General features: G+C 40.6%; 1 protein-coding gene across 11 annotated transcripts in view; it reads left to right on the forward strand.

Annotated features, from left to right (window-relative positions):
- Positions 1 to 16,580, forward strand: part of epn1 (epsin 1) — a 50,418-nt gene that overhangs the window by 22,498 nt on the left and 11,340 nt on the right. For 4 of the 11 annotated variants that reach the window (XM_012966199.3, XM_012966200.3, XM_018095295.2 and 1 more), the window contains exons 3-6: positions 22 to 488; positions 2,817 to 3,066; positions 9,491 to 9,627; positions 13,564 to 13,635. In XM_012966199.3, the coding sequence (XP_012821653.1) occupies positions 261 to 488; positions 2,817 to 3,066; positions 9,491 to 9,627; positions 13,564 to 13,635 (687 nt within the window). In that variant the 5' untranslated portion in view covers positions 22 to 260. 11 annotated transcript variants of the gene reach the window in all.

The following is a 16,580-nucleotide window of genomic DNA, read 5'->3' on the forward strand; positions in this document are numbered from 1 at the left end:
TTTTTTTTTTTTTTCTTGCAGATGGGGCCTTAGTGCAGTCAATATGCCAGAACATCAGAAAGCTGGAGAAACCATCAGAACATCCTAAACACACCCACAGGAGTGCACCGTGTACCCTGTAGATTCAATTTCAGACTTGGCTGCAGAGCCCCTTCCGTTACTTGGTGACTATCTTTTAAGTAGGCATCATTTTTGACCTGTGGAAAGAGGAATAATCTATTTGTAATCTACCGTTACCTGCTACCACAAACCTGGCCAACATGTCTACCTCCTCCTTGCGCCGACAGATGAAAAACATTGTCCATAATTACTCTGAAGCAGAAATTAAAGTGAGAGAGGCCACTTCAAATGATCCATGGGGTCCGTCCAGCTCCTTAATGTCAGAGATTGCTGACCTCACCTATAATGTGGTGGCTTTCTCAGAAATCATGAGCATGATATGGAAGCGACTCAATGATCATGGAAAGAACTGGCGACATGTCTACAAAGTAAGGCTGACTATGCTCTGTTGTTAACAATGTTTTATTGCTATTGCCATGCTCTTTTTCTTTGTCCTTAACGTTAATTCCAAAAGTATCTTCTGGAAAGATAAATATTTGTATTGGTATATTTGTAGCACTATTGGCTGCTGTTCATTTTAACACAGCCCTACCAGAAGGGTAAGCCCTGTTATAATGCCCACTCTTCCCTCTCAAACCACATTGTTTTTATTGAGCAAAAAGTAGCTTCGATCCTATATCACAGACAGAGATTGCAAAGATCAGCAGCGCACCATTTCTGGAAGTAATGCGGCCAAGTCGATGTCCTTACTGCTGTTTTTGCGAGCTCTTACACAGGGCTGAAGTACCTTTTTGTTAAGCAAAAACAATGCTATTCAGGAGTGGACATGAAATCAGTGTAATGGAAAATGATACTGGGAAAAAAAAAAGTTTTTTGTTCAGGTGGATGAATAGGGGCAGAGTTACAATGAGCATGAACATTCCTGCTGGACATGGAGCTTGTGCAGTACCCTATGGCCAGCAGGCAAACTTGGGCACCACAGTGAGCTCTACACTTACATTACAGGGCTTATTTTAACATTGAACTTGTGTTATAATATAATAAACATTTGCTGAAAAGCTTGTGAACGAGTTGAGATTCAGGGCTGATGTGTTCATCCTTTGGGGCCCACCAGCTGTCAGAAATGCAGATGGTGACACTTAGCCTTTCCATATACATATTTTCCTCTAAATAACATAGTTTAGTTGCCTTATTTATATATAAAAAGTGAAGTTTTTTTTCTGCTTTAGGGGCCAGTAGCTTCAGGAAATGCCATTCATTTTTTCTATGACAATGCGTATTTCTGAGCCATTAACTTTCCCTCAGGGTTTTTTCAGTTCAGTGTTTGGCAGCTTAGGGTTGGTGAGCATAATAAACTATGGCCAGAATTGGTGCAATTCTTTGTTTTCCCGGAATTCTAATAGTTGATCGACTCAAAAAGTAAAAATTATTCACCATTTGCTCTATTTGAACCAGAAGCAAATCTTATATTGGACACCTTTTTGTTCTCTGCTTGATTACTGTCCAACTAAAGGCTTGTTGGCCATTGAATTCCCTGTATATCATTATACATTTATTGTAATGGACAACTCCGGCTTCCGAACCAAAACTTTGTTAAAGAGCCCCACACAACACAGAAACCTCTAATATGCCTATTACCATGGATGTCTGCAGGAAATTTTCCGGGAGGGGGGAAGGGGCAAAGTCCTAGACTAATTCTGTATACAATAACTAGGTGCCAAGTTTTAGCAAATCAATTTATTGGCAAAGCCCATAAAGTTGCTTACAGCTTTACGTAATTGTATAACTAGGGGGGCTGTTAAGAGATTATAAATCATGAAAACGCTGCTAAAATTTTTTTGGCCACTTGCACTTTGTGAACACACCCCTAAATATCACCCCATTTTACCAAAACATAACCCAGATGTGCCAGTATAATTAGTACAGAAATAAATAACAAGCATATTATCCCAGGATAAACCTGTATAACCACTAAATAAAATAGATAACAAGCATATTAACCCAAGATATGACGGTATAATTACTATATGCTAATTCTCCTAGGCAAGCAAGTATAATCACTAAATAAAATAGATAACGGCCATTTTACCACAGACATACCAATATAATTGCTACAGAAAATATATTTTTATATGCTAAAATCCAGCTGCAAAACAGTTCTTCTCTTTCTGCATCATTTAAAATCCTGGCAGGGGAGAAGGGACTAAGGTTCTTCACAGCTTACAGACAGCATGCAGGTACATGACCCACAAAGCATTGCACTGTGAAGTTACTTTCTAGTGATGTGCATTATCGACCCGCACCCAACCTTACCCAGCTTCTCCCCTCTATTTATAGGCCTGTGCCCGCCATGCCCCGCAATGATGTCACAAAAGGGGCAGGCCTTTTCAGGCACACGCCTATAAAATCACAAGTTTTAAGAGGCAGTCGGCAGTGTTAGGTCACGTTTGGGGAGGAAGCAAAGTTAACTTGGAGCTCAAGTTCCCTCCTTATTAGGCCTACTATATAGAAATGCTTTCTGCCCTCCCTCCAACCATTGTACAATTTTGTTGCAAGAATTTTTAATAAAATAAATAAATTTCCAACCATTGTACAGCTTCCAATATGTAAAATTCTTTACATTTTTGTCCCCGTTCCCCTTTTTCCCACTACTTTTCTGGTATCACCCTGCTAGTTTGAAGAGCACCAGTGTGACTTACACACCAGTCTTGCTGAAGTGTACATATGTATAACACAAGACTTTTGTTTTCCCTTAGGCCATGACGCTAATGGAGTACCTAATTAAAACTGGCTCTGAGCGGGTGGCACAGCAGTGCAAAGAGAACATATATGCCATACAGACCCTTAAAGATTTCCAATATGTGGATAGAGATGGAAAAGACCAGGGTGTTAATGTCCGAGAGAAAGCAAAACAGTTGGTGTCCCTGCTGAAAGATGATGAAAGGCTAAAGGAAGAAAGAGCGCATGCCCTGAAGACCAAGGAGAAGCTGGCACAAACCTCCACATGTAAGGTTTTTTTTTTCCCCTACTTCTGGGGTATTTGTATTCTGGGGTATAAGACAATCTAGACTCCTTTAAAACGCATGGTTGGAGGCTTAATAAGTAAAGGCCTTCAGATGTGCTTTAATGAAACACTGAAAAACCACCTTAATTTATTTTGCTGTTAGCTACTTGTGTCTGGGCTTTGGCTTTTTTTTTTTTTTTTTTAAATGTATTCAGTTTTCATTTTTTCTTCTACCTTTACAAACCTTACTGTCTACCAGCAATATCCAGTTGTACCTTGGAAAACTGCATAAGGCCATAGATGCGGTCCTCTCCTGACAGCTCTGCATGGAGCCTCTGGGCAACCTTTTCGTTGCCCAATACTGTTCATGACCATTTTTAGTAGCCTGAGAGATTAGTTTATTTTAGGATTCTTGAAAGCATTGCATTATTTTAATTTTAAAGAAGAACAAAAGTGGATTTAGTGTAACGTAACTAGGCAGTGAGAGTCATGTCCTGTTACTAAACATCTCCATTCCGATAGCTTTGATCGTACTTGAACCAACTAGAGTTTTTCTCTCTGCCCAATCTTACCATTCACACTATTGCCTTAGAGCAGTGCTGTCCAACTGGCGACCCCCCTCTGTGTGGCCCCCCACCTGTCTGGCTGCTTTGATGGCTTACTCTTGTGTAAGCTTTAAATGGTATCAGTACTGTGATTAACTGGCCCCCTGCATGGTTCTCACCTCAGATTCAGGCTGTATTGTTTAAACATGTAATCCCCTGTGTTGTTCACACCTTTTAATCTCTGTATTGTTCACCCCCTGCAGTGTTCACACCTCAGGCTCAGGCTGTAATCACCCCCATTGTTCCCCTGTTCACACCTCAGGAGCAGTAGAAACCCACAAATAATCCCTGCACACTACAAAAAGAACATATACTGAGGTGGTACTGCAATTAAAAAGTTTTTTTAATATATAGTTATTGTGCAGACTGTAGGAGCAGTGCCAGCATTGTGTCACTGTAGGCTGCCTGTGTGTGCCATACACATAGGCAGCATAGGGCAAGCAGAGTATGGTACACACAGGCAGGGTAGGGAAGGCAGAGTACAGCACACACAGGCAGAGTAGGGCAGGCAGAGTATGGCACACACAGGCCAAGTTTGGCACAAACCAGCCAAGAATGGCACACACAGTGAAAGTATGGCACACGCAGGCAGGGTAGGGAAGGCAGAGTATGGCACACACAGGCAGGGTAGGGAAGGCAGAGTATGGCACACACAGGCAGGGTAGGGCAGGCAGAGTATGGCACACACAGGCAGGGTAGGGCAGGCAGAGTATGGCACACACAGGCAGGGTAGGGCAGGCAGAGTATGGCACACACAGGCCAAGAATGGCACACACAGTAAAAGTATGGCACGCAGGCAGGGTAGGGCAGGCAGAGTATGGCACACACAGGCAGGGTAGGGCAGGCAGAGTATGGCAGGTTTTTGCTGTACTACAACCATTAATATTGGTATGGTCATGTGATAACATGGGTGTGGTTTCAAGTGGGTGCGGTTTCAAAAAGGGGAGTGGTCAAAACTGGCTTCCATTATCGGCCCTCCACCACGTAGGTCGGAAAACTTCCGGCCCTCGGTACAACAGAAGTTGGACAGCACTGCCTTAGAGCACTAATTCCTTAATTGTGGAGCAAACCCCTTGAGGGGACCTGGATCAGTAGCATGTCTGCTTTCTGGGCATACTCCTCTAAGGTCAGCTGAAAATGAATAACTATGAAATTTGGAATAAAGACATATATGTTGTCCCAGATATTCTTGCAACTTTGGGTGAATGACTGAGTTTTTACTGCTTATTTATAGAAGTCCCACACATTTACAAAGCGTTTTACAGAGATTATACATAATTCACACTAGTCTCTGCCCCAGAAGAGCTTACAGTCAAATGTCCCTATTACATTCATACATGAGAGCCAATTTTATCAGGGGCTAATTAATCTGCCTGTATTTTAATGGAGTGTGGAAGGAACCTGGGGTACCCGGAACAAATCCTCGTAGGCGGGGAAAATGTGCAGAAGTGTTACCCACTGAGCCACCACGCTGCCCATAGTATTTTCATATATCTATTACCTTGTTATCTTCTAAAGAGGACACAGAATAAATGTTGGATGGCAAATGGGTGGATTGATCCAAGAAAGAGTTTGCCTTTATAGTGACTGAAGCTCCTGTTCTTGTCTATGGTGAATTTCCAGCTTGTATCTATGATATAAGGTTAGGGATGTTGTGTGCATATGCTGTGGCCTCACACCTTTATTTTAAACAAAATAATTGATAGCTTAACCCTGCCTATGGTCTGTTCTCCCTTGAAGGCAGCCTTTAGAATTGTGTCCTTCTCCCTATCAATGAACTGTGTGTTAGCATCCATTCCCCCAGCCTACATCTCTTATCAGTGTTAGTGAGTGGTTAGTAAACCTTTGTACCCAGCAGACAAAGCCTACGCTGTCAGTAAATGGCACATTCTCCATCAATCGTTTAGGTTGGCATGGGAGAGCCACAGTCCAAGTTCCCACAGTTACTGATAAAACAAAAAGGGCCTTGAATATTATTTTGCACTTAGCTGTGCTGTTAGCCCTCTGAACTCCCCATACTTGTCAGGTCACATTAAATCCACTTTGATGATCTGGCGTCGGGCAGGGCCCTTTTACTCTTCTTTTTTGAAGCATCTCATGTTTGTCAGTCCCAGATTTTCCCTAATGTTAATAAGAAATGCTTGGGCATTTACATATTAACATTGAAGTGAAAATGACTACATCTGTGTTTGTTTAATTTATAAATATATTGCTCAATTTAAATCATTTCAATTTTACATCTTGTGCCCTTATAGAACATTTATGCTTACATGTTATTTCTCTTTCTAAAAATTTTAAAATTAGAAATGCAGATATCTTTAAGTACTAATGGTGTAAAAACTTCATGGATAGACCAGCTGCATCATTTTGGCCTTCCTCTCCATGAAATGATAGGGCAGAGTTATCTGCTAGAAAGTAGGCAGCTTCATCTGGGTCTAAAGCTGGCCATACACGGGCAGATCCGCTCGCTTGGCGATGTCGCCAAGCGAGCGGATCTTCACCCGATATCCCCACCTACGGGTCTAAGGGACCGATATCGGCAGCTATAATCGGCCCGTGTATGGGGACCTTTACACGTGTGATGTTCCACCCATCCTTTATAGAGCCACTAAGCCCAGAATACATTGCAAAATTAAAGTGAACCACTACTATGATTATAACATAACACTTAGTACAGAATGTTAAAATACCTTGAGTTATACATACAATATAATTATACTGCTCCACACTGTTAGATTGCATACTGCTCCCAAAGTACCAACATGTATAATATATAAAAAAATTATGGGCCCCAGCTTTTTTTTACCCGTGAGCCACATTCAAATGTTAAAAGGGTTGGAGAGCAACACAAGCATAAAAATTGTTCCTGGGGGTGCCAACTAAGGGCTGTGATTGGCTTTTTGGTAGCCCCTATATTGACTGGCAGCCTATGCAACTAAAACTTGCCATCAAGCCAGGAATTCAAAAATAAGCATCTTCTTTGAGGCCTCTGGGTGCAACATTCAAGGGGTTGGTAAGCAACATGTTGACCCCAAGTCACTAGATGGAGATCACTGCTTTAGGGTATAGGGGCCCATCATTGTGATCCATTTTGTCTCTCTTTGAAGTAGAATCCTATCCCAGATTATGAATTAAATATAAAAAACAAAACAAAAAACAATTAAGTGGATATTGTGTCAGGGATTTAATAAATATTTATTTAGATTCTTATCATGCCAGTGACTTTCACTTAAATGTACATATTGTTCCATTAGAAAGGCATGGTAGCAGAATTGGTGAAGTCACGTTGATGACTCACGGCACCCACATATGATTTATTAACTGGCTTCTCTAATGCATGTCATTAACAGCATGGAAGCTGCCCAGAAGCCCAGCACAGTGACCTGTATATTATGTTGTAAATCCGAACATGGCTCTTTCTGAAATGAGCCCATATTGCATAGGTCACGGTCTTCACATAATTATCCTCGTCATAAGTTAAATCAAAATTAATTTGTGCCTTATTTAAGGCTTGTGTAAAGCTTGTGGCATTCAATCACTGTGACTGTTATCCAATAATATGCAGAAATGTGCTCAGTAATAATGGATGAATAGATATTAGTTGCTCAATCTGTAGTACAGGAAAAGATAAGATGCAAGGGGAGCTGAATCACCTTTGTACAGAGCTTTAAGGGATGGGCCAAACCTACAAATTGTTACAGTTCATGATGCAATTTCCTATCTGGCCAATTAATTATAGGCTTATGGGCAGCATTCCCTATGGCACACTGCATATTGCAACATGTATTCCACATACATTATAGATGTATGCACGATCTCACTATAGAAAAGCTACAGCAAAACAATGAAATGAAAAGCAGAAAATAGAAATTTATCCAAGTATAAAACGTAGGAACACACCCAGAAATACAGGTAATTGAATGTCATTTGTCTGCTGAAACGGTACAATAATTCTGGTGTTCTGTAAAATGAAAGCAAAACAGTACAAATATGTAGAATGTGTTACAGCTTTGAGCTGTCTTAGTATTGTTATTAGCATGGTAGTGCATGGGTGGCCAGCTGTACAGGTAGGAAATTGTACAGTTGAACTCTTTCTTCCTCATCAGAAATGCAGCGTTTACTTTTCTCAATCTAATCTCAGATCTCTGAGCTCTGTTGCCACAGTTTACCTTTCCAAAGGGCAACCGCAATGGGAACTGGCCATATACCTCATTACAGTGGTATATTGGAGTGTGCAATAGCATCAACTCAATGGCTTATTGTAAGGATAATTGCTGTATAATGTGTGGAAAGGTTCAGGGCACATCCATCTAGTATAAACTTTTATGTCTTTGTCAAACCTGCCTAACTGCTAGTTGATCCATAAGGTGGCAAAAAACCTTCTGAAGCCTCTCCAATTGTCTTCCTGATCTCAAGATGGCAATCGGACCAGTCTCTGGAAAATATACCCCACTTTACATGGGCTAATTTAGTTAGTGTTTATGCATCTTTTCTACATAAGCCTATCTAAACTAGAAATAAAAATGTATTTTATTCTTATGCAAACATACCTAGTCCCACAGACTGAAAGGAAGCCATAAGGCTACTTCCATGTGGGGCATTTTTTGCAAGCATAGAAGCTGCCCCTCTATTCATACTTCATTGTGCCTGCACCCAGTTACTGCATTGGCCTGGCTGCACTCATAAAGCAGATTATAGGAGTGTAGGGTCAGATTAATGCCCACTGCCTGCCGGTCAGTGTCGGTTTGCTAGTTTCTCCTCCCCAGAGTCTGACTGCAATGCACCCCCACCCTTATCTACCATTGTCAACGGCTTACCCACTTTGTGCTCCCTATGCAAGGCCACCTGACATGCTCCTACAGTGTAGAGTTGTGTCAACCGGAGGTGCCATCACATATACAGGAAGTGATGTCAAACAATGATCTTTTTACCTTGCAAAAACTAGATTTTAATTAGTTACTCCTTACAGAGTCCTGACTGCTTTGCGGGTGTTTTGCAGGTACCTGACCCCATGCAGGACTCTCAAGGTATTTATCCCTTTGATCTTTGGGGTCAGGTATGTTTGTGTAAAACAAAAATGCAAGTATATTTATAACTGGAAGATAAAATAGTGCATTAACAAACAATTTAAAATGCTATAGCATATAGGTCCAGCCTACAGTCCATCGGGTGCCTGTCAGCTACTACTTCCAGCATTCTGTGGAAGAAGCAGGTAAAGATCAGCTAGATGCTCAGCCTGCAACTTTCATGATATCACTATTGTCACCCCGATCTGTATGAAACTTGAGCCTCCCTCTAGCTTCCCACACTACTATACCTCAAAAAAAGGTTCTTTCCATTGAAAGAGTGTAACCCCTACCTTCCTTTTGTAAAGGATATTGGAAGTAAATAGGTTGTTCTGTGACTTGTATATGGTTTTGGAACACTGTTGTTAAGGTGACTATACACATGCAGATTTAAGCTAATTCGAGTCAGTTTGGGTTGATTGGGCAGGTTTGATTTTCTCAGTCCTTCAGTCTAGGGACTCCTATGCCTGCAGTTTTAAATTCGATTATTTGACCCTAGGGCCACCTTTACTTTGGGGCTGTGGCACACAGGGAGATTAGTCGTCCGTGACAAGGGAGATTTGTCGCGGGCGACTAATCTTCCCGCGTGCCACATCCCTAAGGTTTGCTTTAGATTTAAGGTAGGGGGTTCTATATTAAATTCTAAGTTATAGTGGAACCTGGATCTTTTGTTGGTGGCATTTGTGTAATATAATTAAGGACTAAGTCGCCTTCTTATTTGTAATGGCATGTTGGCTCTTTATTAATTTATGCAGCGTCTTCTGCATCCTCCACCTTAAACCCAGCCACAGAAGCAGAGCAGGCATGGCCTCAAAGCAGCGGAGAGGAAGAACTCCAGCTCCAGCTTGCCTTGGCCATGAGCAAAGAAGAGGCGGAGCAGGTAAGAGCAAAGGTAAATTCCGAAGGGGGGGCTCTTGGGCTAACTTTTTTTTCCTTGTGTATTTTACCATGCTCTTGTATGTAATATTTGCTTTTGTGTATCGTTATCTGATCTCTCTGCTGCTTGGCAAAGTAAAGGCAAGATTTGTTAATTAACCGTACACAGCAAATCCCACATTTGACTCCAGAATTTTAGGCATGAAGAGGAGCTTTCGAGATGTTTCCGTATAGGTTTTGCACTCTATCAGCAGCATGGAATGTTATTGATCATGAAGACAATTCATCCCAATTTCTTATTTAGATCTGTTCTTCTTCTCTACATATGGTGTTCTATAAAGTGATAAGTATTCACGTGCAATTTCCTTTTCAGTTGTAATGAAATATATATTTTAAAGGGGCAGTGGATCCTATTTACCTTTGTTCAACATGAGCAAAATACTCATTTTTAAGGGCTGAATGTGTTTTCTTTAATTTCCTGCCTCTCAAAGAGCAATTAAAAGATAGAGAATAACCGCTTTATTACAAAAATCCCTGCCTTCCCCTAACTGCTACCTGTATCTCCGATTTCTCTGTAAGGATGAATTTATTCTAAAAGGGGAGAGAAAATTGCCTCCCCCTCTTCCCACAATTGTTCTGAAAGAACAGGAAGCTGCAAAATAAAAGGACTTTTTCAGTACAAGAAAGAGAAAGCATAGAGAGAGCTCAATCTTTTTCAAAAGAGCAGACAGAATTTTTTATAATTCATTTTGAAATTTTAATGTGGGGCTAGACATTCTTACTTTCCCGGGTGCCATCAACCATGTGACTTGTGTTCTGATAAACTTCAGTCACTCTTTATTGCTGCGTTGCAAGTTGAAGTGGTATCTTCCCCCCCCCCCATGCAGATCAGCAGAACAATGGGAAGAGAGCAAGATAGCAGCTCCCAGTAGATATCAGAATAGCACTCAATAGTAAGAAATCAAAGTCCGACTTATGACTCCTCCAGTAGGTAAAACAATAGGCTGAAACAGTTCCAATGTGTAGCGCTGGCTCCTTCTGAAAGTTCAGAATCGGGCACAATGCACTGAGATGGCGCCTACACACCAATATTACAGCTAAAAAAAAATACATTTATTGGTTAAAAAATGAAATTTTACATGGCATTATTTGTAACGTAAACAGTGTAATTTAGTGATAAAACGATATAATCATGACAGAATTCCTTTTAGGTTTAAAACAATTGGCAAAATGTACAGCCTTGCTCATTGAACTCGTGTTGAACAAGGGGTATATTGCCCCTTTAAATGAAATGTAGTTGTTATTGAAAGCATTATTTGTTCCCTTTTAATCCTGTGTTAGTGATGCTTGGGCAGGAATGTAGGTCCCTGTCACATACAGTATTTTTCTGCTGGTGCTTACACACACACACACACATGGGGCTGAAGCTGGCCGAATCGGCAGTCTCTCCTTCTGCAGAAAAACAGTGTGACGGGCCTTAGGGTTTGGTCTGATCTGTGGTTATGTCACAGGAAAGGGTGACATTATGGGGGCGCCACAAGAGGAAAGGGGCCTTATTAGACGTTTGGCCCACCACCTGCCCCTGTAGGCACTATGTTGACTTCAACCCAGCCAGCTTATCCTACTGTTTTGAGCCAACCCACGCATCACTATAACAATGTTACAGCCAAGAATGATTCCCAGTGACTTGCATATTCTGTGATTAATAGACCAGTGCTTGGCATTGTTGGAGTTCTGTTCTCAGTAGCAATAACATTTACAGTTATCTTAAATATTATTGAAAATGTTCCATATGTATCAGAATTGACTTAAATTTTCTTTTATAATTGCAGAAAGTATGTATATGCAATATAACATTAGAATATTTACATTGTTTACCATAGGTCAGATGATTATCCTTTCCGCTCATAACTTACTGACTTACCTTGTAGATTAAGCCTTGCTATTAGCTGCCATTTCCTCTCAAGAAAGGTGGTAGCCAGCTAACCTATTACATATCAGTGTTCCTAATATGTTATATTCCCTTAAGAAGGCAGAAAGGTCGGTTGCTCAGGGTCCAAGAGTGTTTGGGCTTATGTTACTAGAGAGTGTGGCTAGGGCACTATAGAATTTACCATAACGGTGGCAACTCCCAAAACCTAAGCAGATCTAGTGAAACTATTCTGCTGTATGGTTTTGAAGAAGGTTGTTGACAGAGTGGCAGTTTCACAATAATTCGAACCATTGTATTTCAAATTACAGTAATGAGAATTTCTTAATGCTCTGATAAGAAAATTAATACATATTGAGTAAAAGTCAAGGAAGCCCTGTAAGTGTGCCTGTAGAACCTGTTACAGAGAGGCGCCCAATAGAACTTGGAACCTGGTAAAGGCATTATTAATGAAAGATAACAGTAATGCTAATGTAGTACATTTATTGGCCAAGATTATAATCACATTAAGCCTTCAGAACATTCCGGTTTCTTGTACAAGCTGATTGAAGGCTCAATTGAACAATTGCTTCTTTAATAAAGGGATGCACCCAATCCTGGATCTTTTCTCCAGCAATTTTTGTAGAATTCCAATTTTGGGGAATCATGGATGCTCAACAAAGCCAAATCTAAACTTGAACCTTTATTAGTGATGGCTTCAAAGCACTGAACATGTCTTGTGACATGTCTTTGCTCAGATATGTATCTGCAAAAGGTTTCAATTCAGGTTAAAAAAAATATTTAGCCAAATCTTTTGTGGAGCATTCAGTTCTAACTAAATTAAAAAATAATGGCCATTGAAAGCCTTGTATGTGGAAGGATCTTACCAGTTTATTAGAAACATCTATATTAAAACTTTCTTTTTTCTGTGCACAAAGGTTTTCCACAGAAGGTCAGAGTATCAAAAGAGGTATCCATACTAAGGCCCAAATTTGAGCTTGTACTAGGATCTATTGGGGCTCTTCGGCTTTGTCAACATGGGGACAATCTGTAGGGGTTGTTCCAGAACAAGAGAGAATTCTCTCCTTCAATTCCTGTTTTGGACCAGTTCAAAAACAACCTTCCCCTAACCTCAATTCCTGAACATTTTTTTGTTCCTTTCTCTTACCCTTACCCACATTGCCAGCACATGCCATTTTTTGAGAAACATATTTCTCTATTTTAGTTTCACTGTTTTATTCATTTGTTACTCTGTTGGTGACTGAGGCTAACGTCTACCCAGCTTCAACTCCTACTGGTATATGTGTATGTATTATATATTTTTTTGCACAGCTACCCCCCACATATGCCCAGTTTGATGCTCTACAAATGCTATAGGTTTAGCCCTCAAACCAATTTAAAATCACTGCAGGTAATCTGGCAGGTAGGTTTACATTTTAATAGGCTGACCTCTCTGATGTCCATATTCAAGTATTTGCTTGAGCCTGAGAGCAGCAATGTTTACCACTACCTTCCATTTTCCATGAACAGCAGCTCCCTTACATGGCTGAGCATTCTGGGAACTAAAGCTCCCAACAGCTGTAGTAGAAAGGCAAATGTTTAGCTTTAAAAGCCTAGCATTGCAACATTAATATGCAGTGAAGGGTTTGCGATTTATTTACTATTTGGCCAAATCTAATTAGAAGATTTTAATTTTTAAGGGAATCTACAAACTGGATATAGTAATTCGGGGATACAGTAGATACAGTAGTAATTTTACTTTAGTGGGGGGCGGTGTCAAAGTGGCGTAAATTCTGGGAAAACCTGAAATCAGGGTTCTGCTGTATTAGAAAATTGAATTTTGGTGGCCTGGGGTGATGGTTTTATATTATGCCATTAGTATCAACCTTATCCAGAGTTGAAGCTGTTGTATACCTGGCTAAATATATTTTATATCTTTTCATCTGCTTTCCATATTGCCTCCTTCCCATTTCCTTCTGCCCTGTACTTGGTCTCCCGCCATGCTGGTGTGTCTTGTGCTTTTATTTTGTTTCTCTTTCCCAGCCCCCTGCTGTGTCCGAAGAGGAATTGCAGCTACAGCTTGCCCTTAGCTTGAGCAAAGAGGAACACGACAAGGTAGAGCTGATGAGTTTGGTATCCAAAAATTAGCAACAATAACAATCAGACCCCACCCCTGCCAGCCGTCCTCTTACTTCTTCCTTTCTTTTCTTCCGCTTGGTGTTGAGGGGATGAGGATCCTATCTAACCTGCACTAACCCCTTTCTGCTTCTTTGTACTTTTCAAATGCTCTGATTGAGAGCTGGAGAAGAAAACAGTGCTGGCCTTAGATATTTAGAGATCCCTGCCATCTTGGGCCTTATAAGCTTTAGCCCTGTAAAACTAGGTTCTATAGGCTATTATAACACATAGTATTTGTTGCTGTAACTGCTGTAAGTTGCAGAATAAAAACAGGGAGCTGTCAAGAATTGCTTGCCAATGGAAATCTATGCTGCTATGGCACCAAAGAATACCTAGATGTACCTCTACGTAAACTTATTTTTAAAGTAAAATTATGTTTAAAGTATCTGTGCCTTAAGCTTTTTTGAATAGTAGTCCGGAATAGTGTAGAGGTTAAAGGTGGCTTTGTGTGGGGTTAACATTAGGGGTCCATAACATGTGACTGTCTGTTTAAAGGAGAAGGAAAGGTTCAGTTGGGGAGGGGGGCAGTACCAAATGTTAGGCACCCCCCAGTAATTGCCGTCACTTACCTGATTGCCGGGCTGGTGCTCCTGGTTGTAGAAAACTGCAGCAACCTGGGGTACTTGCGATTTTACAGGTATGGGACCTGTTATCCAGAATGCTCGGGACCTGGGGTTTTCCAGATAAGGGATCTTTCCATAATTTGTATCTCCATTACTTAAGTCTGCTAAAAATTATTTAAATGTTAAATAAACCCAATAGGATTGTTTTGCACCCAATAAGGATTAATTATATCTTAGTTGGAATCAAGTACAAGGTACTGTTTTATTATTACAGAGAAAAAGGAAACCATTTTAAAAATTAGAATTATTTGCTTATAATGGAGTGTATGGGAGATGGACTTGCATGCACTTGCTTGCATGTACCCCAGGTCAGCACTGGTCCAGGCTTTTGGGTAGATGATTACACTCACTGTGGGGGTGCTTAACATTTGGCATCCCAATGATCTCCAATGATTCCTTTAACTTCTCCTTTAACTCCAACAGGTTTAGCCATTCTAGAACCATAGTGAGCATTTCCCAGAGCCTGTCAGACAGTTCCAAGTGCCAAATGAATGCTGACATTAGGCTTGTCGCTGGTGGAGCAATAAAATACAATAAGTCTTTATCCTAAAGCGCCCCTTCTTCTGTCATGGTGGATGGCTTAAACCTATGCTCAATATATATTTACTGGTACTATGTACTTGTATGTGACTGTGCATTTTGGTATGACTCTTACTGCACATTGTTCGTGTCTCTGGCCCCAATACATACATTCATTCATATATTATATATATATATATATATATATATATATATATATATATATATCACCCGTTGTTTAGGCCATGATTTCCAGTTGTTTTCTCCAGCGCCCAAGTTCCCCAAGCTAGAGCTTACTAAATTTAGGCTTTGTTTGCTGATGCAGTCAAATCTGATCTTTAGTTTCTGCTTATTTTTGTACTCCGTGGCGACTCCCAAGAGGCTGCGTTCACACGGGCAGTTTGCTTCTGGCAACTGCTGGTAGCAGTGTTTTTCTGTCTGGTTGTTAGGCACACCTTACCCATCCTTCACCTGTAATGGAAAATTAACCTCAGTGCCTGGCATGTGCCCTGCAAGCCAAAAAAATCACTTCAGAGATTGGGCTCCTCTTGGGCTGAAGCTAAACCCACCCATGTGTACATAGCCTTTCCAATGATCGTACTAATCATTTTGTGTCTGTATGAATGCCTATACCAAGTCTCACGTTTTCTCATTATCGGTAATTTGAGATTATTTGTATAAGAGCTTTCTATGGTCCCTAACTACATGTTGTAGGCGATTACCAAGCTTTTTTATTTTTTTAAAAAGTATGTTATTTTGGATGTATATTATGTTCCATTGACTTTAATGATATATGTACTTGTTCCTTAAAGGGGTTGTTCATCTTTAAATTAACCTTTAGTATGATGTAGAGGGTGCTATTCTGAGACAAAAGGCAATTGGTCTTCATTTTTAATTTGCGTTTTTGTTTTTTTTTCAGTTATTTAGCAACTCTCCAGTTTGGAATTTCAGCAGCTATCTGGTTGCTAGGGTCCAATTTAACCTAGTAATTAGGAAGTGGCTTTAAAAAGGGAGACTGGAATATGACTAGAGGAGGACCTAAATAGAAAGATACGTACTACGATAAAATTGTAGCCTCCCAGAGCAATAGTTTTTTTGGCTGCCGGGGTCCGTGATCTCCATTTGAAATCTGCAAAAAGTCAGAATGGGACGGCAAATAATTCAAAAACTGTAAAAATAAAATTAAATGAATAGACGAAACAAAGGGAAAAACTTTACAGCACTCCTGTATGGCATCCAATTCCTAAATAGAGTGTCCATAGCATATAGCTACCAATAGTCCCAGGTTAAGTTAAATAGAACCAGAGTCCTCCCAGATAGTAAACTTCTCACAAATCCTGCGTGTCATTCCCTCTAATCTCCCGATCACAAACAATTTATTGTGCAGTCTGTACCTAAGGCACTCCCCTGCTCTCGGCTAAGTACTAACTCTCCTGGCAGAGGGTGCCTTATATAAAAATTCTCCGGATTCCTTTCCGTGCTGATTTTGATTTGGATCTCTCATGAAACGTCTCCTCCCACGGCGTCTGTCTTGCGCTGCAGCTCCAGAGGTCATGTGACACGGCTACGGGTCCTGTCCAACTACACATGGGACCAATTGAAAAATTGAGGACCAATTGAAAAGTTGTAAGAATTGGCCATTCTGTAACATACTAAACGTTAACCTGACGGTGACCCACCCCTTTAATGTACGGCGGTGTGTTCTTTTAGAAAAGATTTTATACACACAGATAAAAACCA

This window comes from Xenopus tropicalis, chromosome 7 (genome assembly GCF_000004195.4).
Source record: "Xenopus tropicalis strain Nigerian chromosome 7, UCB_Xtro_10.0, whole genome shotgun sequence".
Taxonomy (NCBI): Eukaryota; Metazoa; Chordata; class Amphibia; order Anura; family Pipidae; genus Xenopus; species Xenopus tropicalis.